Source organism: Camelina sativa, chromosome 10, assembly GCF_030686135.1.
Source record: "Camelina sativa cultivar CO46 ecotype springtype chromosome 10, ASM3068613v1".
NCBI classification, from domain to species: domain Eukaryota; kingdom Viridiplantae; phylum Streptophyta; class Magnoliopsida; order Brassicales; family Brassicaceae; genus Camelina; species Camelina sativa.
Window position 1 is genome coordinate 3,826,830 of NC_141889.1, and position 24,698 is coordinate 3,851,527.

The window sequence follows — 24,698 nt, forward strand, 5'->3', positions numbered from 1 at the left end:
AATCTTGCACACTGGAAGCCAACCTTCTTATGGGCTTCGGACAATGGCAGTGAATCTTACTTGGGCATATCTTTGGATCAGCCCATTAGCTTTTCATATGGTTTCTGATCAGCTTAACTATTGGGCTGACACGCTCGAGGTCTGGACCAAGTGTTTAAAGTGTTAGTCCTACAAAATTCAAAAATTATTGTGTTTTTTTCTATAGTTGTTTAAGAAAAGTAGTTTTTTTTTTTTTTTTTTTTTTTTTGTTGTTGTTGTCAACGTTTAAGAAAAGTAGTTTTGTTTTTAAAACACCAATGTTGGTAATGAATGTTATACATTATTCATATTTTGAAATCACTATTTTTGTTGTTTAAAGTATTCATCATTTTTTTACGTTTTAACATTTTTGGGAAATGATTTACTATATCATCACGAACGTATTAAACATATAATTAAAGAAAAAGTGATTAGTTTACAAAATTTAACTCTTACTATATTATTACTGATCATTTAGTTTAGTTTTGTTCGTTATTTTGATCACTTGGCTATTTAATTTAACTTTGAAATCTTTACTATATATTGCGAACATTTTAAACATATGAAAACAATTAATTTACTAAATTTAATTTCTGACATTTATTAGCATTTTACGAAAAATTTATCCGGTGCAGTTTTTTCCGTTATTTGATCACTTGGCTAAGTTTAACTTTGAAATCTTTTACTATATATTGTGAACATGTTAAACATATGAAAGCAATCAATTCACTAAATTTAACTTCTTACATTTATTAGCATTTTACGAAAAATTTTATTTTGGTGCAGTTTTTTCCGTTATTTGATCACTCTATTTTACTATATATTACACACTTATTACATTTATAACTAAGAAAGTGATTATATTACAAAATTGAATTTTTAGCATGTATTAGTATTTTACAAAAATAAATATTCAGTTTGGTTCATTTTGTTATTAAATCACGAGACTATCTTATTTAATTTGAAATATTTAAATTTTACCAAACTTATGTTGAAGCAAATATGAATAGCCATATAGTTTCTCCCACTTTGCCAATGTACATTAAAAAAAATTATCAGTTATCTTTTAAAAAATTGTATATATACTTCCAAAAACAGTATTGATATGAAACATTGAACATATTATCTGGTCAAAAACAATCTAACATATATATAGAATATAATACAATAAAAGTGACAACATTATAATACAAAAATAATTCTACCAAATTGTAAAATAATTTGGATAATGAAATTATATTTTCTATACCTGTAAAACATTTCTCTTTATGATTTAAAAAAAGAAGAAGAAAGAAATCTTTTAACTATTATTTGATCCCATTTCATGCTGAAGCGGTTCAACCGGTCGTGTTTTCTAATTTTTTTTTTTGAATTTTCGTATGCTTCATGTAATTTTTCTAATATTGTTGGTTAATAAAACGAACGGCACAAATTTCTCCCAAAAAAAAAAAAAAAGTCGGATTCGAAAGTGAGGAAATTAAATAACAAGAGTTTATAATCTAAGGTGAAATCCACAGAAAAGGTAAAAAATCGTAAATACTGGATTCCCCCTTGATTTTTGGATTCCTTTTTTCATTTATATAAACGAGAAGAAAACAAACATAGACGACCAACCGTACATCAAAATTTAATACATTCAATTTTTTTTTTTTTTTGTAAACATTATATATATCTTTAACGGCGCTTAAGGCCCTCTCGCGTCTTGGGAAAAAAATTTATTTACTTTTTTTTTTTTTAAGTGTAAACTGTGAAGATTGAGAGAGAGAAAACAAAAGGGAAAAAAAAAAAAAAAAAACAGAGAGAGAGAAGAGAAAACCCTAGCGTGTTCTTCAGTGACTGTGGGGGGGGGGGGAGGGGGGAGATTTCTCGTTGTTTCTCCGCCAAATCCAGCTTTCTCATCTCTTTTCATTTGTGGAATCGACGGTGGCTTTAGCTTATTCACGCTGAGGAGTCCTCTCTGTGTGTTTACCGAATCTAGGGTTTGTAGAGATCTAATTTGTAGATACGCATCCGAATCGAAACGAGAGAGAGAGAGAGAGAGAGAGAGAGAGAGAGAGAGAGAAGAGAAACTAAGGAGAGGGGAGTCATGTCTGATTCTGATAAAGAGGTCGAGAATCAGATTCTTGAAGCTGGGGTTAAGCTTGTTGACCCACCTTCTTCTGTCGATGAGCTTCTTTCTCTCCTTGACGTGAGCTCTCTCTTCTTCTTTTTTTTTTTTTTCTTTTTCTGTGTTTTCTCTTGGTGTTCTTCTTGGGATTCGTGGCAATGCTAAGTGTGTGCATGTGTTTTAGTGTGGATTTCTTGATTTGGATTTGACTAGTGCGTCCTTCTTCGTTTCTCCTTTTTGCTGTTTCCTTCAATTTTTCTCTGTGAAACTACCTACACAATGCTCTATTCCTGCATTTGAAATCTTGGTTACGGTGATTTTTCTCAGTTTTTGATAAAATTTAGATGTGCCCTCATTCAATCTGCGTTTTTTGAGCATGCATCTAGTTAGGATGTGATTTGTTATTGAGTTCTGGTTTACATAGACTGCCTGAACAATTCTGCTCTTGCCAATGTAGTTTTTTTTTATACTGAATTGGTTTCATCTTGCAAGGATGTGTGGTTAAAATATGAGTCAGGGGGGATTATTTCGTTTGGTATTGTTATGTTTGATATCAGGTAATCTTATATGTTAAGCAAGTGTGTGAATCAATTTGTACTAGAAGAATGATGAAGTTTAAGTTTCTCCATAGCTTCTATGCTCTTTTATATCTTTAACCCAGTTTCAAGTGTGGTGGGGATGTTGTGATTTTGGAGTTTGTTGATCCTTATATACTTTTTGCTGCAGAAACTTTTCCTATGCCTAGCGGAGGTTGAACAGTCACCTCCTGACTCAATGCAGAATGCACTCTCTCCATTGATGAAAGCGTTAGTCGGTGGAAAACTCTTCAAGCATTCTGAGGTTGAAGTGAAAGTTGCAGTCGCTGCCTGCATCAGTGAGATTACTAGAATAACTGCTCCCGAGGCTCCTTACGATGATGAACAGATGAAGGTATCTTATTGTTTGGTATTCTTTTCTTGGAGGAAAATGGCCTTTATGCCATTTGGTCACTGACTCTTTGCTTCACTTCATGCACAGGAAGTATTCAAGTTAATTGTATCATCATTTGAAGATCTAGTTGACAAATCCAGCCGTTCCTATTCCAAAAGGATCTCAATCCTTGAAACTGTGGCTAAGGTCAGATCATGTGTTGTGATGTTGGATCTTGAGTGTGATGCACTTCTTATTGAGATGTTCCAGCATTTCCTCAAGGGTATAAGGTACAAGCTACTATATTCATTACTTCAGAATTGTACCCTTTTTTTTCTTTTAAAGTTGTAATGTAATGTCCATAGAGTACACATACATGGAATTGTTGTCTACTTGTTTGTTCCCCTGTCGTTCCTTATGTCACAATTGATTCATGGATGTTGTTTTTCTCTGTCAATACCATTTTCAATCATGTCGTTCTGCCTTTCCATGGACTAAGATGTGCTACTTTACTTTATGTACTTGGAATATAGTTCACAACATTTCTATTGTGTGTCGCTTATGTTTGCTTGTACAATATCCAAAAATTATTTTTTGCCTGATGTTAAGTTTGTTTTCCTTTTCAGGGACCATCATTCAGGGAATGTATTTTCATCTATGGAGAACATTATGACCCTCGTTTTAGAGGAAAGCGAGGATATACCTTCAGAGATGCTGTCACCAATTCTTTATTATGTTAAAAAGGATGATGAGGTAATACATGGATCGTCGTAATGATTTTATATCAGCAACCATTGCTCTTTCGTAACTCTTTTAACTTTTCATCACTCACCAGGTTTCTCAAGTATCACGGAGGTTGGCAGAAAAAGTTCTCAGTAACTGTGCTAGCAAGCTCAAAACGTATCTGACTCAAGCAGTGAAATCGTCGGGTGTCCCTTTAGATAAGTATAGTAACATAGTGGCTTCGATATGTGAAGGGACATTCAGTGCTTTGCAGCAGGACCAAGCTGTTGCTAATGAAAAAGAAGTAAGCCTTTAATTTTCACTTGTTTTCTTGTCACACTGCCTCAACTTTTGGTGAATATGCATATCTTAGCTCTTATACTGTTCTTCCATTTGTTTTTCCTCTCCAGGATAGTCAAGGTCATATAACAAGGGAAGCGGAAGTAGAGGCATGTTTCTCTTTTCTTAAATTTGTTTATTTGTATAATAAATATAGATGTCATTCCTCTTTTCGTTTAAGTGGATTGTTAATTGATTTTGATGTTCCAATCAAAACAGGATAAACAGAAGGCAGCAGATATTTGTACCCCTGAGCGAATTGATGCACCTAAGGATGAATCTAGTAAGTCTGGAGTTAGCAATGGTGTGGCCCAACAGAATGATTCTTCCATTGATACTGATTCCACAAAGAAGCAAGACAATACGGGTGCCAAAGATGAGCCCCAACAACTTGATAATCCGAGCAACACTGACTTGGATAAAACTTCTGAAGAGAAGACTGACGTTGAACATCAAATTAAGGAAAAAGAAAACCAATCCAGTCCTGTCAAACAGGCGGATTCATCAAGAAGTTCAGATATCAAAGAGGAGACTGAACCTGCAGCACTCCTGGACAGCAAGGATTTGTTAACTTCGCCCCCTGATGATTCATCTGTGAATGCAGCCACTTCTTCTGAGAATGAGAAGAAAACAAGCGTGCAGGCTTCACCATCTAAGACATCAGCAGATGAAACTACCAATGCCAGTTCTCCATCAAGGGCTGAGGATCTTCCTGAGCAAAGCTGCCCTAAGAAGACTGCAAACCAGAAGGAAAAGGAGAGCTCAACAAAGGAGGTCAAACCTTCTGCTTCTATTGCTACCGAAGAAGCTTCGGAAAAACCAAACACTTCTGAGGCTCAAATGACGAAAAAGTCAGGAAAGAAGGTTGCTTCTTCAAGTAAAGCAAAGCCTACAATTCCTCCTTCAAAGAAAAGCACTACTGAGACAAAAGCAGCCAAGCAGTCAGAGAAAAAAGCAGTTGAGAGTGATAGTCCACAAGAATCCACAAAGCCAAAAGACGATAAGAAAAAGCCAGGACGTGGTAACGCCATGGAAGAGGAGTCATTACACACTTCGTCTGGTGATAATGAAAAAGTGAGTAGTTCCCTTACCTGTATTGATTCGACACATGTCTGACTTTCCTTTCCTTGTACTGTTACCAATACACTTCAATTGTGTTTCAGGCAGCTGTTTCCGCTGGAAAGTCAGCCTCAAAATCAAAGAAAGAAGCAAAGCAACCAGTAGAAGAAAGTCCTAGTACAAACACAAAGAGAAAACGAAGTCTAGAGAAAGGGAAGGTATGTTTTTGTAATTTCACGTAGCAGCTTCATATTCTCTTCCAGTTGAAGATATTTTTCCTTGACCATCCATACGTTCCCTTCTGTTGTTTTATTCTTTAAATGTACCAGTCATGTGCTCTGTCCGAGTTTTTCTTGTAGATTTTTTTCATGTTGAAACAATTTCTTTGCAGGCATCTGATCTACAAAACCATGATGAAAACTTAGTTGGGTCGAGGGTCAAAGTCTGGTGGCCTATGGATCAAGCGTAAGCATCTTGTGTTTTCTTCTTAGGAATTATATTTGATATACACAAAAGGCAATTTTCTTTTCGTCTGTTTTATGTTTTCAATTAGAAAACTGAGTCTGGACTAACACCTTGGATAGTTCAATTTTTTTTTTTGTCCACGCTTCTAAATGAATTTTGAGTTTTTACCGCAGGTATTATAAAGGTGTGGTCAATTCGTATGATTCTGCTAAGAAGAAACATCTGGTAAGCCGAACTTTATCTCTTTCCTTGATAATCATTTGATTGTGGTGAACAATTAGCCTATTGAATGCTCTCCGAAGCGGTACATATTTATTTCATTTGATTGAGGCCATTTTATTGTATTTTAATTGCGTTATGCTGTTGCCATGTTCGTTTTCAGGTTTGCTATGATGATGGCGATCAAGAAATCTTGAACTTAAAGAAACAGAAGTGGTATTTTCTGGATGAATCAGGATCGTCAGAGGTGAGGCATTGAAATTCATTCATCTCTGCCTTTTTTTTGTTTTTCGCATTGCTGTAACTTGCACTTCTGTCAGCAGGATGAAGAAGCTGCGGATCAGACGGATGAAGATAAAGAAGCCTCTACAGCGTATGTGTTACTTCTTTAGTTCTGTTGTTTATGTCGCACTGGAAGTTATATCTAGACGTGATGATCCATTTTATGAGATATTTGTTTGCCATCATGCAGGCCCCAGAAGAAGAAAGCTAAGACAGGCAAGCAATCAAAGATGGATTCATCAACGAAAAAGTATATGAAACTGAAAGCAAATAGTTGACAAGTGTTGAAGTTTCCAAAGATTTTCTACTAATGAGTAATACTATGCTTCTGATGGTTCAGGGGTGGTGGAGCTGGATCAAGCAAGTCTAAAGCTGCTTCTGCTGCCAAGAGTGGAAAGAAATCCCAGGATGACAAGAGAGAGAGCAAACCAAAGGATTCGAAGGAAGCTGACAGAGAAGAAGAGGATAGCTCTGAAGAGTCGAGCGAGGAAGAGGTAACCCCAAAAACCGTTGCCAAATCAGGAAGCAGCAAGCTGAAGAAAAATGTATCGAAATCGGGAAAATCAAATGACCAAGGAGCCTCTGGCACATCCAAAGCTTCATCTAAGAAAAAGGAAGAGACGTCCAAGACTACAACAACTCCAAAATCGAAGTCAGGACCTGGAAAATCTGCATCGGCGAAAAGCAAAACAGGAAAGGGAAAAGCAAAATCGACACCTGCCTCCAAAGCCAAGGAGAGCGATACGGAGTCAGAATCTGAAGAGAAGGCGCAAGAAACAGCAACTAAAGGGAAGTCGCAGGGAAGTCAGGCAAAGTCTGGTAAGAAGAGGAAGCGATGAGTGTCTGGCCTTTTGAGGAGAAGAAGGCTTGCGCTTTTTTTTCTTTTCAATCATGAGTATGTAACTTAAGGTGCAAATCTAAGCGTGATGGTGTGTGGTGGTAATGGACTAATGGTGGGTTGGTGGTGGCCGTGAGAAAATGGTGAAGACTTGATGTCGTCTTGGGCAGTAGAAGTGTAGAATTGTTTTAAAACAAGAAGCGTAGTGGTGGTTTTCTATTTAATTAGGTTTGGTATCAGCATTATGTAGTGTTAAGGTTGATACGTAAGCTTGGCTTTGGTTATTTTTATTTTTTTGGCCCACGTTCATTTATCTCTCCATGGAGTTCTGCAGAGAATATTTGGGTAGATAAATTCTAAACGCATTTCGACTATTAGCAGTTCTCTCCCCGGACCATCATGATCATTGAAATTTGGATTTTATGTAGGTTGATAACAAGTTGATGTGTATTTGTGTTTTCGTCAGGAGCTGTGTCTTTTCTTTTACGCTTAGTCAAGAAAACCGTTTTAATTCTTTGCCACTTTTGGCTATTTATTCGTTAACTATAATTTCTAGAGTCACTTATTAGGCCAAACATTTTGCCAAATAACTTTTGAGTTTTTGATTAAACATTTTTTTTTTTCGAGTAGTAGTCTACCAAAGGATTGTTTCTAAGTTAAACAAAGACTTGAGAAAAGCATTGTATAAATGGTGGGATTGCGAGATGCTTGGAGATTCCTGAAAGGATTAGTGTATGCTTTGTTTGCTTCCATATGTAAGGAATATTCCATTTACATTTTAGTTTATTATATAGTCACACTCAAACATCGATGAAGGGTTTAACAAATTTCAAATCTATTAACAGCCTTGCAATAAGAATCTAGGGCCATCAGATCTGAGGTCTTCGGTGGGATTTTTAGTATTGTATTACGCATCAAAATTGCAAGTAATATACAATACATTGTTTTTGGGGGTGTATTCAACTTGACATTTTAAGTGATTTGTGTAAAAGTTACAAATCCTATGTTATTCAATCATGGATTTTAAAAAATCTCATGAAATCCACTGTTATTCAACGGATGATTTAAAAATCTACTTTGAAATCCACTGTTATTCAAAACAGTTTGTGGATTTGGATTTTAATAAGTTTTAGGGATTTTGGAGGATTTTGGAGGATTTGTTTAGTTAAAAATACAAAAATACAAATTTCATGGTTTTAGGTGGAATTTGAAAGAATTTTACCATAAATCATATCAACTCCCCTAAAATCTATCAAAATTCCAAATTTTCTAAATCCCATCAAATCTTCCAAAATCATTGTTTCAATACATCCCCTTTGTGTTTTTTTTGTTTTCAGGTAGAGAGGAAAAGAGACAAACTTCAGTATTAATTAGAACAAGATCTGGACATTAACAAGCGAAACATTATTGTTATGCTTGTAAAATCAGATTATAATTATAATATATGTAAGTGTAATAGATGGAGGTTCATTGGTGATGGGATACATGTGGTCCACGAACCATGATCCAATATTCTTATTTCCCCCTTTCTATAGGCCGAGAGGAGAAATGAGTTTACTTTCTATCTGATTTATTTTTAAAACCATTTGCTCTTCATATTTTTATAGATAGAATTGAATACTACTCAGTCATATGACTCATATCTCATATATAATGGATAATTTAAGCAAAAAATATTCGGCTAACTCCAAACATAACAATTTAGATATGTACTATACGGTCGGTATACGCCACTCTTTATATACATGACTTCGCTTCCTTTTTTTTTATGTATGAAGAAAAAGTCAGGGCTGTTCAGATAACATTATCTTTATTGCGTAAGGAAAGAGTCGGAGTTATGTTCTGTGTCATCGGGAAGCAATGAATGTAGACAGTCCTTTTTGAGTGTTTGAATATATTCTTAGGTCAGAACACACAAAGCTGTTACCCTTTTTTCACACTTCACGCGGTTCTTTTAACTTACTTTCCTTCCCAAACTGTTTTTCACTTTTTCTTTTAAATCAAATCCGAGAGTTTAACCTAATATAGAAATGAACCCCTCGCACAGTATTAGTCGAACTGATTCAGTGTTGGGGTAACAAAATTTAGAATAAAAAACATTCGTCCATATATCCGCGAGAGGATATATATATATGACAAGAAAAAAGGTAAAATATTTGTGACTTTAGCAGGTTTTAGTTTTATATAATTTATTTGCTAGAAATTAGCTTCAGAACAAACAAATATTTGGATAAAACATGGTTCCTCGCGGAACTTAAACATATAAACTTAACTTATAAATAATTTTAATCTCCTCCCTAAACAATCTTCTAATCCCACTTTAATACCAATCTCATGACCAAAAATTAGTTTATTACAACTAAGAAAGAAGAAAACATGAAAAAAGAACTACTATTTACGCGAATATTGAAAACAAAAAAAGCAGGACCATGAATGGGTTACACACAGGGTACTCCACATTTGTGGTCTTACAAGATCAGCATATAGATTCTTTAGCCATTCTTTTAGAACAAAATCTTCTTTTGCGAGTATATGTTTTGGGGAAGCACCATCTTTGCTTGATGGTATTATTTTAAAATTTTATTAATAAATACTTTTTTTTTCCTTCTAATTTTATGGGTGGGTGATAAATGATGATAAATATATTCTAGAAGTATTCACCTTATGAGTTATTCCAGTTCACAAATACTATATTCAATTCTCAGCATTTAGCATAACAAAAAAAACGATTCGGTATATTTCAGAAGAGAATTAACCGAGAGGAATAATTGGTAGATATACCCCGACTCCCTAATTTCATTAACACGCGTCAAGCAGAATAAATAAACCCACAAAAGTTGTTAATAACAAGTAGATATACCCCGACTCCCTAATTTCATTAACACGCGTCAAGCAGAGTAAATTACTGTCATTACTAGAACTAGAAGTCTTTGTTTATGTGTGTTTTTGCCGAGTAAGTAAACTGAAAAAAGTAACTAATTATAATAGTACGAGTATTAACTTTTATCTCTCCTTCACATCGTGAAAGACCAAGATTTATTTCTCAAAATCCAAGAAAATTTCTTAGGCTTGTCGTTGCCGTTTATAGGTTATGAGATTGACCACTATAAACTGCAATGGGTACTGTTTACCAATCCGTTCCAGTCAAATGTCTCTCTCTTCAGACATATGTCCCATTGCATGTAAGAGAGAGAGAAGGAAACAGACAAAAGCCAAAAAAAAAAAAACAGAGATAAGACTCTATCTTGAAGAGGGTGAGAGACAGAGAGATAAGGTTTTTTGTTTCCTTCTTCAACAGATTCGTCCTCTCCTTCTCTTCTCCTCTCCTCTCCTCTAATTCTAAATCCTTCTCCTCGAATATATCTCTCTTCTCCCTTTTGTTCTTTCTGTTTTGGTAATTTACTTTTATTTCTCCTCTCGATTTGGTCAAAACCCTAGATTTGTTTTCCAAAAGCGTATCTATAAATGAATAACTTTCCTCTTCTCCTTCGATTATAAATATCTATTCTCTCTCTGGTTTCTGCTTACCCTAAAGCGCCTCAGATCTAACTCAACTGCTTCAAAGTCTCATCCTTTTCATACATCTTTCATATGTTCGATCTCTAATCTCACTATTCGTGTCGGTAAGGTAAGAGGGTCACGAGTGAGTTTTGGGACAAATTTAAAAGAGAAACGCATAGAAACTGACAGAAGAGAGTGAGCACACAAAGGCACTTTGCATGTCCGATGCTTTTGCTTCTCTTGCGTGCTCACTGCTCTATCTGTCAGATTCCGGCGCCGATCCGTTTCGGTCCGTTCACGTTTTCTTCTTCTAAATTGTGTTCTCATCTCTCTCTTGTGTTCTTTATCTCTCCAAAGGTAAGTAGATACGATCTTTGATATTTATATGAAGCTTGTTCTTGTTTTGCCATCGATTTGGTTTCCAATTGCATGCGAGTTTGCTTTTTGTTTTTTTTTCCTTTGTTGAACTTTATATTTTATGAGATCATTAGTATCGAAACCTTAATCTATGAGTTTAAGGCGTGGTTAAGTGAGATTAACATGGGACCATTAACGTTAACCTAGTTTTTCCTTAGGCTGGTCCTAACTCTTTTGAATCTTCAATGTGTCTCGATCGAAGTAAATATTATATGGTTATCTTTTCCTTTCTTTCTTTTTTGGTTTCTCATTCGCAGGTTTAATCCGTGAAATGGACCCTTAATTCATAACTATGTGTAGATATATTATTTGCTTCATATGATCATATCTTGTGTATAGTCATGGATCTTGCAATAGTACTGTTCATGATAGTCAAATTGTTGTTGATTAGTCGTTTGTTGTACACGTATTATTTATATTGTATGCTCTCGTACATTTTGATTCCATTTATATAATTATGTTTCTAATTTAGGCTATTATACGTAGCTTAATGTGTTTGTACTACATATAGATGGTATCTAATTTATATATCATCGAATCCATGTGATCAAGTTGTGAATCTTGCGAGAATATTCTTGTGGGGTTTGTTTCTTCATTTATGAACATGTTCTTTGATTTGCATCTAATACTCAAAATGACTTACAAAGATAAAAAAAAATTGAGTGTTTTTCCACAACTTTCCAGTAATTTTGAACCTGATAAGTAATGTTAGATCTAGGAAGCGATTTGTAGATCTATTTGTGAAGAAGGAATTGATAGTAATTTGAAGTGTTTCGTCACTAGTTTGCAAAGATGATTAAATTGTGATTCTTTTCTGACTTGAATGACTTTCAGTTCTTTTTTTCCCCATTTTCTTACGCCTAAACACTCCAAAGTTTCATTTTAATTATTTTATTTATATTTATGGCAGGTATAAAATAAAATATTGGGATTTTTTCCATTGAAGAGCTGATTAATGTTCTACAATTCGTTAAAACATTTAACGTTCATTACTGTGTCTCTTGAAATTGGTAGCTGTATATATCTTGTCATGCACTGTGTTCTCGTTTTGTCATTTTTTTTTCCTTTGTTTCCATTTTCCAGTGTTTGCAAACCAAAGAAGCCATATGACACATTTAGGTATGTTCTTACTATCATTGGTCATATTTGGCTTTTTAGTTTCTTCAGGAGAAGGATAGTACTTCAAGAGAAGGATATTTGGCTTTTTAGTTTCTTCAAGAGAAGGATAGTACTTTCTCGATACTTGTGAAAGGTATCACCATTAACCAATTATTGGTAAACCTCAAGTCGGTTGAGGTTGAGCTTCTCAAATTAGTCTAAAATGATATGAGTGATATGGAAAATGTCTCATGACATCATAAGTAAAATATGTAAATGGAAATGTCTCATGACATCATAAGTAAAATATGTAAATGGAATATGGTTTACAGAGCACTTATCTGTTGCATTACACTGATGTTATAAGATGTCACCAAATTTTTTTATTTTTTTTGCAGTTTAAATTATATGGGAAACTATGAGTCACATGGTGCAGTTTTGTTGAGTTAGGAAGGCATAATCGAGGAGGCTTGAACATAAGTTTGAATGTAAGGTGTCATCAGTGGTTCTGGTGTGAGCAAGGACAATCCTTGAGTATACTTCAAATGTAATTAATTATAACTTGATTAGTTTACAGATTGTACAATCGCTTAGCAATTGTGTGTTTTGACTCTTGATCGTAGGGCTATTTTATGTTACGGGCTGCGAGCGACCTTGTGATGATATATCTGTTTATTCTGTTTCAGGTGTGGATGATCTTTAACGTATTTTTCGACGCAGCCCGATGCAAATATTGAAGCGAAGTTATTGTGATCAAAGCTGTTTTCCGTAGCTTATTTATATGTTATATGATGCTGATTAATTCAGAGTTTTTGTTCTTTGGTTAATCAGTTAATTGTCGCGTGTGTCACGTATGTGTTTGTTCTAGGTTAGAGTCGGGGAGTAAACAGTGTTTGACTTATTTTATGGTTAGTAGGAACTGAATGGGGTTATTATTGGTCTACAAGTCCACTGCAGGAATACCATAATAATCAATTGATCACACGTAATTGGAATTGAAATTTTGAATCCGGAATGTGTCAAATTGGAATTGAAATTTAAATCCTGACCATGTCCAAGCTAAGCGGAAGGAATTGAGTATGTACCGATGTAAAGAAACGTTGTGTGATTGTGTCAAAAGGAAACATATCTTAGCAATTGGCTCTTCTTTGGTATGCCTCCTCATATATTTTGTTTCCTTGTTTTTTTTTATGTCAAAATATTGCTTTAGATTTTTATCTCTTAGTTAGTTGGAAGAAATAATATCCTAGTATCAGTTGATTATATGCAAATTTGCATTGCAGATCTTAAAGAGTGTAGTTTTTTAGTTAAGCATATGTAATTAGAGTTTGCGTACTCTCTAATCGGCCATTTCAAACAATACAAAAAGTCAAAGAAAGTTTTATCAATATCAGAATGAATTAACAAAGAAGTCAAAACATGCAAATTACATATTTTAATTGCTCCTTCAAACTTTACCATAGAAAATATCTCTCGCTGCTTATCGTATAGAAGTCTGACTTTGCCTTGTCAGTAACATGTAATATATTAACTGATGTTTTTAGAAACCGATACAAATGACTAATCCAAAATTAGCATTGTTTAATTTTTGGCTTTCACCGACTAGTTCATGTGTGGCCAATCACTGATCACATTTTTTATACTATTTTTTTTTTTTTGTTCCTAGCAGTGAAGTTAATGATGTCACTGTAAGGTTTTAAACGTATTTCAGATTCTTTGAGATTGTGAGTCAGATGTTTGGAAATTTCTTTTCTTTCATCAACGGATATTCTATTAAAAATGCAGATATCTAAAATAATCCAGCCCAAATTTTATGCTGGGCACATTAAAAAACAAAAAAAAAACTTAGGAGCCAAAAATTAAACCAAGTCTCAATGAAGAAAGGAACTACGTATGAACCAATGGTCAGCCGTACGAACCGTTTCTATCCACTTTATCGCTGTCATTTAAAAGGAGTAGGATCCTTGAAACGAGAGCCGGTTTAGGGCTGACATATATCCCAGAACGTGTTTTAAAAAATAATTTGTGGTACTTAACCATCTATATTAGGGAGCCAAATAAGTATATCACATGAGAGGAGATTTATTACTTTCAAACAAATTTTTTTTGGTATAATGTATTTCCGGGTTATACGTTAATTTACTTTAAAAAGACGTTTTTTGTTAGTATTTTTTAACCCCATAAAAAGGGAGCTAAAGCCTACACCATAGGCATTAGCCGATTGTTTGCTTTAATTTGCTATGTTTAACTTATAATTAAGTAATCACAGTGGCAAAATAGTTTAATAGCGAAACGAACTTTTCACTATTTGACTAAAACATATTTTTAGTTCGCGTGTAAATGTGTGTTGTTCTATAGAAGCTATATATATAGTCTTTTGTTTTGTCATGTGGACATATTTTAATAAAACTTTAGCTATTAACTTTTACAAATTATATTGACGAGTCTTCGTGATTTTTAAAATCTTGAGGTGATGGAGACAAATTATAAAAGGTAACATGTACAAAAACAAATTAATTCTTACAAATTAAAGTAAGCTTTCAGAAGAAAAAAAAAATCCTGACAAAAAAAAAAAAAAACATGGAGGAGTCGAGCAAGAATACTCTTGTCCGGTTAGAGAATTACGAGTTCCAAGAATTTCCGTTGATCGATCTTAGAGAGATCTCGACCGTCCATGACGATTTGGCAATCATATCCATCTCACAAGACGACCCAGCGGCGAGACACCACCGCATAATGCTGGAGCTCACCGCCTTTTCTTTCTTCGACCCCCCGGAGACACCAGAGAGATTCCTTGAGTTTCTCCTCGAACAAGAAGAAGAAAAAGATAATATTTTTCTCGGAGGAGTATGTCAAAGGCCACCGCTAGCTCTTAGTAAGAATCGACATAGAAGAGATCCTCCTCCTCGTGTATCTCGTCGATCCTCACAGGTATCTAGACCGATTTATCTCCGCCATAGGTTTCTGCCACAGTCACGGAAACAATCTTCTTCCCGACGCCAACGTTAATCTAAGCACTCTTATTCCGGATATGTTTGCGTGTGTGTGTGTGTGTGCGCGCGTTAGTAAATATCGTAATAATGGGATGCATGTGCTATGAAGTCCGAAGCCTAAAGGCATTGGTGTGTTGTTTATATACAGTACAATGGTTACCGAACATTTTATTTATGGCTTCATGCGATCGTATAATGTAACATATAAGAAGATCGATATTGCTTTACATGTTTATCTAAATTTCTGGTACAACAACAATAACCGGGAAACTTGCCGGTTAATAAGCTACCAATCTCTTTCTCTATGTATACAACAGGTGAACCGTAGATTCAAGCCGCAAGCAACTTCTTGATGTCCTTCTGCGACATCTCAAAACAAGAAGATTGTTAGTATTAAACCGATCAAGAACCAAACCGGAAACAACTGAACCAAGATTTTAGATTGAAGAGAATTATGAAATTAGTACCTCGATTTGGAAAGGAGAAGTCGTAGGAGGGTACCTCTCGACGACTTTGCCCTTTTTGTCAACCAAGAATTTCTCAAAGTTCCATTTGATGATATCACCAAGGAATCCACCAGCACTAGATTTCAAGAACTTGTAAATTGGAGCAGTACTTGGTCCATTAACATCAACCTATATATTAAAAACTTATCAAGATTCTATTCAAGGGTCTCTCTCTCATCTGCAAAACACAATGAGAGACGTTATTGTTTCAGCATTACCTTATCGAATATAGGGAACTCAGCTTTGAATCGTGTACAAGCAAATTGCTTGATCTCAGGGTTTGATCCAGGCTCTTGAAATCCAAATTGATTGCAAGGGAAAGCTAGAATCTCAAATCCTAAAAATGAGAAAAAAAAAAGAAAAAAAAAAGAAAAGATAAGGTCATCATCATAATCATCAATGTGTTACCTAATTCAAGTGGGGATAACATATACAAATCCTTAACTGTAAAAAGCATACCTTGGTTCTTGTACTTTTCGTACAGATGTGAAAGCTCTGAGTAATTTGATGATGTCAAACCACTGTAGTAGTAAATTAATTATTTTGTTATTTCAATTTCAGATGCAAAAGTTTAGTTATCAACTAGAATTAGAAGAAACAATCTCACCATCTTGAAGCGACGTTAACGATCAGAAGAGGTTTGCCTTTGAATTTGTCCAGAGATACATCTTTCCCATCTATGTCCTGTCTCAATTATTTTATATATACAACTTATCTCTTCAGTTTTAGATTTGATAGTTACGAGGATGTTTTCACTTGTACTTCAGATGTCAGTGAGATTATAGAATATTTGATGGCAACAAAACAGAATAGATAAAAAACCTAAAACTACTTATTCAGATAATATTACATAAAAGAAACAGAGACGTACCTTTACAGTGAAATCGTGAACAGTCTTCTCTGCAGCAGCTCTTGCATAAACACTAGGGAAATTTCTGGATTTGACTAGAAACCCATGATTATTCGAAGATTTCAGGGAATTCCCATTTCTCAGATTCCGAGAATTTGATGTCCTCGCGGTGAGTTTCAACGAAGGGACGAGAAAAGCCGAAGAATTTGGAGGTGGGCTTGCAACGAAACCATTGGAGATAGATAAGAATGATGCGTACGACGAAGTCATTATAGAAGCAGAGAATATCTAGAAAAGAGTACTACTTGGTTCTACAATTTATACAAAAAGTGTTACATAAACACATAATTAGGTTCTTAGCCTAATTTAAAAACAACAACGTTTAGTAGCATCATTTATTGTATCACGATGCTTCTTCAGGAAAACTTTAAAAAATCCAGAGCTACAAGTTTTTTGCACACACACACACACAAAACTTCCATATCATGCGGTCCTAGTATAAACACGTTTTTGATATTATATTCACAAAATTTTGAAAAGATATAAAATGATATTTTGAAAAATGAAATGGAAAAGCTGAGCGGTGCCAAAAGCTTATATGGGGTTTGGTGAAGGACTAGTCAAAGCTTATATCATGCAACGCCATTGCAAATAGGCAATTTTATACCAACTTTGTGAACCACGAGTTTGGTTGAATAGTGAACCCGAACCTATATATTTGGATTAGACGCAGTCTAACTGTGCTAGTTTACAGACCTTATAGAGAATATCAAAACTGGTGTATGGAACCAAGGATCATCATTCTTTTTTCTTGCATTATGAAAATATAATTCTCTAGAGGTTATCTAAGCCGAGTTTGTTGATCGAATTTTCGGGTATAGGTTATGTCGCACTTAGTTGTGAAGCAGATTGATACCAAAATGGTTTATGATACCAATAGTGTTTGGTATTGGAGATGGTAGTTGTGTCTTTCCTATGTTGTTGCATTTATTGCTTGCACATGTCTCGTTGGACCCTGTCTGAAGGAAATACAAGTAAGTTACCGTTCATACAACGGGAACTGAAATTTTAGGAAACTTTGAACATGTTACATAATAATGCAAACATATAGCCCACAACTAAAATATACCCTAACTATACTATTGACATTTTGATTGATTTGTGTAAAATTTACAAATCTTATGTTATTCAATGATGAATTTTAAAAAATCTATTAAAATCCAATGTTATGGAACTGATAATTTAAAAATCTACTTTAAAATTTATTGTAATTGAAATGATGATATAAAAAATTACTTTAAAATTCATTGTTATTCAAAACAGTTCGTAGATTTGGATTTTAATTACTTTAGGGATTTTTGAGGATTTGAGAAGATTTGTTTAGTTAAAAATACATAAATACAAATCTTTAAGTGAGATTTGAAAGAAATAAAATTATATCAATTTTTCTAAAATCATTTAAAACCTCATGAAAATTTAAATCAGTTAGAATATTAGATTGAATACAATCCCTAAGTAAGTTTAGAAAATTTAATGAACACACAAGACATCCGTGATTGATTAATCCCAACTGAAATTTTGCGGTTTTAAAGAAATACAACTTAGTTAAATTATGTATCCACTAATAAATCATAAAAAGAGTCATCAAGTTAGACAAATATTGTATTAGTGTTAATTAAGTAAAAAAAATAGGCCGTGTGGGTGTGTTGTGTTGGCCAATAAAGGGAGAAGAGAAGGAAAGGAATCTCTCAGGAACTTTTGTTGCTTCTTCTCAAGGCAAAAACAAAAACAGACTTTTTCTCATATATTTTTTCAGGGGAGAGATACAATCTTAATTTGATCCCAAAATCAAAACTTTCTTCGTCTTCCTCTAATCACCCCGATCAAGGTTCTCTCCTACCTAAAAGGTCCTGCCTTTATCAAGCCAGAAATGTGAGAAACCAAGCTTCTCATCACGCACTTCGTTTGATCCATCGAATTGGTTTGATATCCAATTTTTGTTACAACTGTGTTTAAACTCAAATCGTTTCAATTCAAAATCACTTTGTTTTGGTTTCGATTTTTGTTTGTAGATTGATTTATGTTCGTAGCTCTTAAGATTGAGATCACAGGTCCATTGTCAGAATTATATTTTATCTTTGTAGCTCGGGAATATTGTATCTTGTTTTAAGATTCTGATGGATTTGGGTAATTTATGATCTGAGCTAGAATCGTTTTTTTTACCCTTGATTGATGAAGAAATGTGCAATCTTTTTGCTTTGCAGAAGAGAGAGAGAGAGAGAGAGAGAGAGAGAGAGAGAGAGAGAGAGAGAGAGAGAGAGAGAGAGAGAGAGAGAGAGAGAGATGAGTTCTCCAAAAACAGATAAGTTTTCAGAAGATGGTGAAAATAATAAACTCAGATATGGTTTGTCCTCTATGCAAGGTTGGCGTGCGTCCATGGAAGATGCGGTGAGTGGAATATCAAAAAGTTTAAACCTTTTTTTTTTTTTTTTTCCCAGGCATATTTTGTTTCTATACTGATTCAAACAATGGTTTCTAAACTTTGCTAGCATGCTGCAATTCTTGATCTCGATGATAACACTTCCTTCTTGGGTGTCTATGATGGCCATGGAGGTAAGAAAAAAATGAACCTTTGGGGTTTAAACTTGTGTTTAGAGCTTAAGGCAACTACAGATTAAAGACTGATATATAGCTGAACCTTTTTGGTGGTTTTTGTTCTTGTTTATACAAGCTTATTTCTGTTTATGGAACGTCAAATGATTTTGGCTTCTGTGGTTGTAGGTAAAGTTGTTTCAAAGTTCTGCGCCAAGTATCTACACCAGCAGGTTCTCAGTAATGAGGCGTATGCAGCTGGAGACGTAGGAACTTCTCTTCAAAAGGCGTTTTTCAGGTAACATACTCGTTCTGGCCTCTTTACAAGTGAATATATACCAACTAAATTTTAGAGCAACAAGAGTCTGTGTGACTGTGTTGAAGTTCTGCATATAATTGTTTGTTCTTTTGTCGCTGTGGTTATCATAGAATGGACGAGATGATGCAAGGGCAAAGAGGTTGGCGAGAGTTAGCTGTACTCGGTGACAAAATCAATAAGTTCAGCGGAATGATTGAAGGGTTGATATGGTCACCAAGAAGCGGGGACAGCGCTAATAAACCCGATGCTTGGGCTTTTGAGGAAGTAAATCTTCCCACCTGCTATTTTTCAGTCTCACTTCTTTTATCACTGAGCAAAAAAAAAGTCAAGTTAGATCTAAGACTTGTGCTTATTTTGATTACACAGGGTCCTCATTCTGATTTTACTGGACCTAATTCTGGGAGCACAGCATGTGTAGCTGTGATTAGAAACAAGCAGCTATTTGTTGCAAATGCAGGTGACTCACGTTGTGTGATATCCAGAAAGGGTCAGGTAAAATTCTCTAGTTGTTTGGCCTTTTGATTAAGTCTTTTTGGCGTCTTTAACTTTTTATGATAAACGTGTGGTCTCTGTCTGCAGGCTTACAATCTTTCTAGAGATCATAAACCAGATCTTGATGCTGAGAAAGAAAGGATATTAAAAGCTGGTGGCTTTATTCATGCTGGGCGAGTCAACGGAAGCTTGAATCTAGCAAGAGCTATTGGTAACTTCTTGATCGCACAATGCAGCTTGTTTACATGCAATCTTTGATTTGAGCTACTCTTCGTATCTTTACAGGTGACATGGAATTCAAGCAGAACAAGTTTTTGTCATCTGAAAAGCAAATTGTTACCGCCAGTCCAGATGTAAACACTGTAAGTGGTCTAATGCCGGTTCTCTTTCTCCTGAAACATCTTCTATAACATTTTGCGTTCTTTCTCCTGAAACATCGTCTTAAACATTTTGAGCTCTTCTCTTCAGGTTGAACTCTGCGATGATGATGATTTCCTTGTTCTTGCCTGCGATGGAATTTGGTAAATATCATTTTGAAAAAGTTTTGATATTGTTCTCCAAACAAGATCATTTCTTGATTGTGATATTGATACATCTGTCTTTGTTCATCTCATATCTGCAGGGATTGCATGACAAGCCAACAACTCGTTGATTTCATACATGAACAATTGAATTCAGTAAGCTAACTTGTTTTGGCTTCGTTTGGATTAAAAGCTTTTCTTCCAGTCTCTCCTTTTCTGGATTCTACAGTTTCTTTCTTTCCATTGGTAACATTCAGGAGACCAAACTCTCGGCAGTATGTGAAAAGGTTCTCGATAGATGTCTGGCTCCAAATACCGCAGGTGGTGAAGGCTGTGATAACATGACCATGATCTTGGTTCAATTCAAGAAGCCTGTTCAGTCCACGGAACCTACTCACTTAGAAGCTGAACCAAAACCAGAACCAAGCCAAGCCGAAGCGAACCATGATGACCCGAGCACATCAAACTAGCCTCATCCTCAGAGTCACGGAAGATGGCTGGCATCTAGATCTAGTAATTTGGTTCAGATTGTAAATCATTTTGAAAGACATTGTTATATATCACAACCTGACGTCTCTGGGGATTTTAGTGTATTCCATTTCCTCCGTGTGCAGACTTTTGTCTCACGAGCTCGGAGCTCCCACAATGCAGAAGGAATAATTGATGTGAGTTGTTGGTGGCCTTAAAGAACATATCATCATCATGTAAATAAACAAATCAATATGACATTTACACAACGCTATGTTTTGTACACTTCACATAGACATAAAGCTTCACTAAGTGCGTAGAGCTCTACTTGTATTAGCTGTGTAAAATGTCAAGCTCTATTGGGGAGCTGTTCGTATGTTCCTGTGTTGGGGCTAAAACCACCAGTCACCATTGTCTGGTACACAGCGTAAGCGTGCTCGGGTTTTCCAGACAAACTGTATCCACGGATCAGAGCATTAAATGTAAAAACATTCGGTTCAAGACCCACTCTTTGTATCTCATTGTAAATCTTCCCAGCTTCTTCCACCATTCCGGCAATACCCAGATTCAGAATCAAGGAGTTGTAAGTATAGAGATCAGGGGTGATTCCTCTGCTGTTCTTCATCTCGTTGTAAAGCATAAGAGCTTCTTCAAGTCTTTGAGATTTTCCAAGTCCGTTGATAATGAGATTGTAACATACAACATCCGGATTGAGGCCAGACTCCTTCAGCTCCCTAAAGTAACGCAAGCCTTCATCCACTCTTCCGACCATACAAAGGCAATCTACTAGAACTGAGTAAGTCTTGAGATCAGGTCTTACTCCCTCTTTTACCATCCTTTTGAACAATGCACACGCTGCATCAGCCTCACCAGCTTTTCCAAACCCGTTAATGAGAATGTTGTAGATAGCACAGTTTGGCCTGCAACCGTAATCCAACATTCCTTCAAAGAGTTGTTTTGCTTCATATAATCTTCCTGACTTAGAAAGGCCATCGATAAGGGGACCATACGTGCAGGCGGTTGGGGAGAAGTCACGATCACTGATAAGGTCGTAGTATAAATCAAGAGCCTCGTCCACATTTCCTGCCTTCACGAGCCCCGACATGACAATGTTGTGAGTTATTATGTTTGGTTCGCACTCATGGGCTGACATCTCTTTGTACATCCCAAAGAGTTCTTCTATTTTTCCTGATTTTCCATAAGCATCAAGCAAGAAGTTGTAGGTAGAAACATCTGGGATGCAACCAGTGCTCTTCACCTGTAGGAACACATCCTGTGCTATTTCAATCCTATCAGCTTCAAGAAGCCCACCAATTAACAGATTATAGGTCGGAACTTTAGGTTGGACACCAAGATCTTTAGTGAATTTTTCGAATAAAGTTCGAGCACCTGAGGCGTTACCATGTTTAAAAGAATATCTGATTAATGGCACCAAGATCGATTCACCATCTTGGCAAATCCCATTAGCTACCAATCTCTCAGAAAATGAAACGGCGTGGTCTAATCCAGCTTCAGCCAAGATAGAACCCATCAAGTCTTCCCAGAAAAGACTGGCTGGTTGGTCTGCACAATTGTAAAGAAACTTGGCGATGATTTTGTAAGCATCTTCGATTAAACCGGCCTTTACAACACCTGGGAGAAGAGTGCAGAGGGTAACAAAATCAGGGTACACCAGTTTCTTCATCTGGTGGAAGAAACACATTGCCTCTTTGACTTGGCCATTCTTCACCAAACCAAAGATAATCGTATTGTAAGTAAAAACATCTGGGACACAACCCATGTCCATCATCTGGAACAACATCTTCATGGCTAGAGTCACCTCGTCGTTTTTGCAAAGACAATCAAAGAGAGTGTTGAAAGTTATTGTGTTAGGTGGACAACCTTTCTTTGTCATCCCCTCGAACAATTCAATCGCCTCTTGAATTTTTCCATTTTTGCCTAAACCTGCGAGCAATGTGTTGTAAGTCACAACTGTAGGCCTGAGCTTCAATTCCTTCATTCTCAAAAACATCTTCCACGCCTCATCTACTCTATCAGCTTTGTAAAGCGTATTGATCAAAGAATTAACAACAATAACATCAGGTTCACAACCGTTCTCCACCATCTCAGAAAGCAGCTTGATGGCTTCGTCTATCTCCCCAACCTTACTGTAGCACTTCATCATCATGTTATAGGTTACTGAATCAGGGGTCAGCCCTATATCTTTCAAGCCATAGAAGATTTGCTTCGCTTCTCGGTCCTTTCCTGCTTTAGCTAGACTGTAGAGAGACGCATTACAGGCTACAATGTTCGGAGCTATTCCTTTGGTTTTCATCTTTTCAAAGGTCTCAAGAGCACTGACGGAATCTCCAGACTTTCCATAGTAATCAATGAAAACAATGTACGTATAGGCAGTAGGCTTAACACCAAGGAACTCCATATTACCAAAAAGTTCAAGTGCATCATCCAACCTGTGAACTCTTAGAAGACCACAGATCAACGTGTTGTATGTGTGGAGGTTCGGTAAAATACCTTGGTCCCTCATCACATCCAATGTATCAAATGCCTCACCAAAATTCCCAGCTTTGCAGAGAGCATCCACAAGAATGGTAAAGGTTACAACATCAGGTACATGACCATCCTTCTCCATTTCACACCAAAACTGCTTCACTGAATCCAAATCTCTGTTATCACTAAACCTATCCAGCAAAGTAATGTAAGTTACACGATCCGGTTTGTGTCTTCCTGTTTTCATCTTTTCGAAAACCTCCTTAGCACAATCGAGCTTCCTAGCAGTACACAGAGCATCAATAAGGACAGTGTAAGTAACTACATCAGGTCCACATCCTTCATCATCCATTCGCTTCAGTATTTCATAAGCCTCATTAATCTTCCCCGCCCTACCAAGCACCCGAATACATATTGTAAACGTGTACACATTCGGCTTTAACCCCAAAGTCTCCATCTCTTTAAGTAAACCCATCACAGATTCAATGTCCCTTCTTTTCCCCAATCCTACCATAAGTGAAGAGTAAGTCTGCAAGCTAGGCCTAAAACCTTCCAAGATCATTCTACTGTAGACCTCCATTGCCTCTGTGCAAAACCTAGACTTAAGCAGAAGATGGATCAACCCATTGTACGAATATGCATTCAACACAAAACCAAACTCTCTCATCTTCCCAAGCGCATAAGGTGATTGCCTCAATCCACCCTTCACAGAAAGACTCTTGAAAATAGTCAAGTAAGTATTAGTATCCCTCTTTATGATCCTCTTCTGCATCAAATCAAACACATAAGCCATTTCTTCAACTCTTCCATCAACCCTCAAAGCTTCAAGCATGTAGTTGCAAGTCTCAGTAGTATGAACCAAATTCAACTTCCCAGCCAATGATTTGAAATACGAAAACTTGGAATCAGTATCAGGAAACGACATTAAAACCCTCGTTACTTCAGTCGATGACAAATCAGATTTCAAAACCTTGCCTATCATAGAAGCCGAAAAATCCGAACTTTTCATGGAGACTACACTAATAACACTGCATCTCATACTCTTTCTCCAGTGTTTCTTCCGAGACCCAATCTTCAAAGCGTGGAACTTTAACCCTCCAGTAACCAAATTATCGCGTCTCCAACAACACTTTGCTTTGATGTTACTAACTAGACAAGCATCACCGATTGTAATATCACCACAGAGACTCGTCGAGCAGAGTAACGCGGCCATTTTTGAAGAATAAGCCAAGCGCAATAGTAAGCAATTCCCCGGCAGACAAAACAGAGAGATTAGATTAACGATGATGATTCATCACATTTCAAGTGGCGAAGATGTAACTAACAAAACACAAGGAGAGAATAGTAAAACATTCTGATAGGTTTGCTCCGTTCACCGGCGAAAAAGCACGTCGGAGTTGATTTCAGTGAACCGGAGATTTTCGAAGCAAAAGAAAAAAAGACTTGCCTGAGAGGATAAAATCAATCAGTGTGACTTGCTCCACTCGATCCTTAC

General features: G+C 36.0%; 4 protein-coding genes, 1 long non-coding RNA gene and 1 pseudogene across 16 annotated transcripts; 4 read left to right on the forward strand and 2 right to left on the reverse strand.

Moving 5' to 3' along the window:
- The first annotated feature begins 1,625 nt into the window (after nt 1-1,625).
- On the forward strand, nt 1,626-7,333 carry LOC104716999 (sister chromatid cohesion protein PDS5 homolog C). Its single transcript, XM_087470079.1, has 14 exons — nt 1,626-2,206; nt 2,852-3,055; nt 3,143-3,324; nt 3,661-3,787; nt 3,870-4,061; nt 4,168-4,206; nt 4,316-5,170; nt 5,260-5,373; nt 5,547-5,620; nt 5,794-5,845; nt 6,003-6,086; nt 6,163-6,212; nt 6,312-6,371; nt 6,462-7,333. The coding sequence occupies exons 1-14, from the start codon at nt 2,105-2,107 to the stop codon at nt 6,958-6,960; spliced, it is 2,634 nt and encodes an 877-aa protein (XP_087326205.1). The 5' UTR covers nt 1,626-2,104; the 3' UTR covers nt 6,961-7,333.
- A 2,897-nt stretch (nt 7,334-10,230) lies between these two features.
- Nucleotides 10,231-12,921, forward strand: LOC104717000 (uncharacterized). Of its 2 annotated transcripts, XR_015568955.1 has the most exons (4): nt 10,231-10,817; nt 12,036-12,129; nt 12,374-12,522; nt 12,662-12,921. It is a non-coding gene; the product is annotated as an uncharacterized LOC104717000 (long non-coding RNA). The 2 variants fall into 2 exon arrangements; XR_756168.3 differs by lacking the exon at nt 10,231-10,817 and having other exon boundaries at nt 11,991-12,129.
- Nucleotides 12,922-14,555: 1,634 nt separating this feature from the next.
- LOC147935780 (uncharacterized) lies at nt 14,556-14,984 on the forward strand. The gene has a single exon (XM_087470280.1). It carries the CDS (start codon nt 14,556-14,558, stop codon nt 14,982-14,984), a length of 429 nt encoding a protein of 142 aa, XP_087326406.1.
- A 137-nt stretch (nt 14,985-15,121) lies between these two features.
- LOC104717001 (putative glutathione peroxidase 7, chloroplastic) lies at nt 15,122-17,139 on the reverse strand. The gene is made up of 6 exons (XM_010434503.3): nt 16,346-17,139; nt 16,082-16,158; nt 15,934-15,995; nt 15,693-15,811; nt 15,436-15,603; nt 15,122-15,328 (listed from the first exon to the last, which is right to left on the reverse strand). The coding sequence occupies exons 1-6, from the start codon at nt 16,592-16,594 to the stop codon at nt 15,299-15,301; spliced, it is 705 nt and encodes a 234-aa protein (XP_010432805.1). The 5' UTR covers nt 16,595-17,139; the 3' UTR covers nt 15,122-15,298.
- Nucleotides 17,140-17,940: 801 nt separating this feature from the next.
- Nucleotides 17,941-20,985, forward strand: LOC104717002 (putative protein phosphatase 2C 60). Of its 10 annotated transcripts, none has more exons than XM_087470085.1 (11): nt 17,941-18,256; nt 18,624-18,772; nt 18,874-18,937; nt 19,106-19,214; nt 19,346-19,499; nt 19,602-19,727; nt 19,815-19,938; nt 20,013-20,089; nt 20,196-20,248; nt 20,350-20,404; nt 20,506-20,985. In XM_087470085.1, the coding sequence occupies exons 2-11, from the start codon at nt 18,668-18,670 to the stop codon at nt 20,716-20,718; spliced, it is 1,080 nt and encodes a 359-aa protein (XP_087326211.1). In that variant the 5' UTR covers nt 17,941-18,256; nt 18,624-18,667; the 3' UTR covers nt 20,719-20,985. The 10 variants fall into 10 exon arrangements, with proteins under 10 accessions (XP_087326211.1, XP_087326208.1, XP_087326210.1 ...); XM_087470082.1 differs by having other exon boundaries at nt 17,942-18,256; nt 18,598-18,772; XM_087470084.1 differs by having other exon boundaries at nt 17,980-18,305; nt 18,598-18,772.
- On the reverse strand, nt 20,926-24,416 carry LOC104717003 (pentatricopeptide repeat-containing protein At4g31850, chloroplastic pseudogene; annotated as a pseudogene). The gene has a single exon (XR_015568953.1). The product of XR_015568953.1 is annotated as a pentatricopeptide repeat-containing protein At4g31850, chloroplastic pseudogene (transcript).
- Between the last annotated feature and the right edge of the window lie 282 nt (nt 24,417-24,698).

Bases quoted from the DNA above. Each gene is read 5' to 3' on its own strand.
- LOC104716999 (XM_087470079.1), top strand. From the start codon at position 2,105: ATGTCTGATTCTGATAAAGAGGTCGAGAATCAGATTCTTGAAGCTGGG. The intron at 6,087-6,162 runs GTGAGGCATTGA...TTCTGTCAGCAG, and splicing joins ATGAATCAGGATCGTCAGAG to GATGAAGAAGCTGCGGATCA. The intron at 6,213-6,311 runs GTATGTGTTACT...GCCATCATGCAG, and splicing joins GATAAAGAAGCCTCTACAGC to GCCCCAGAAGAAGAAAGCTA.
- LOC147935780 (XM_087470280.1), top strand. From the start codon at position 14,556: ATGGAGGAGTCGAGCAAGAATACTCTTGTCCGGTTAGAGAATTACGAG.
- LOC104717001 (XM_010434503.3), bottom strand. From the start codon at position 16,594: ATGACTTCGTCGTACGCATCATTCTTATCTATCTCCAATGGTTTCGTT. The intron at 15,812-15,933 runs GTATGCTTTTTA...TCTCATTTTTAG, and splicing joins CGAAAAGTACAAGAACCAAG to GATTTGAGATTCTAGCTTTC. The intron at 15,329-15,435 runs GTACTAATTTCA...GAGATGTCGCAG, and splicing joins CTTCTCCTTTCCAAATCGAG to AAGGACATCAAGAAGTTGCT.
- LOC104717002 (XM_087470085.1), top strand. From the start codon at position 18,668: ATGAGTTCTCCAAAAACAGATAAGTTTTCAGAAGATGGTGAAAATAAT. The intron at 18,773-18,873 runs GTGAGTGGAATA...AAACTTTGCTAG, and splicing joins GTGCGTCCATGGAAGATGCG to CATGCTGCAATTCTTGATCT. The intron at 19,728-19,814 runs GTAAAATTCTCT...CTCTGTCTGCAG, and splicing joins TGATATCCAGAAAGGGTCAG to GCTTACAATCTTTCTAGAGA.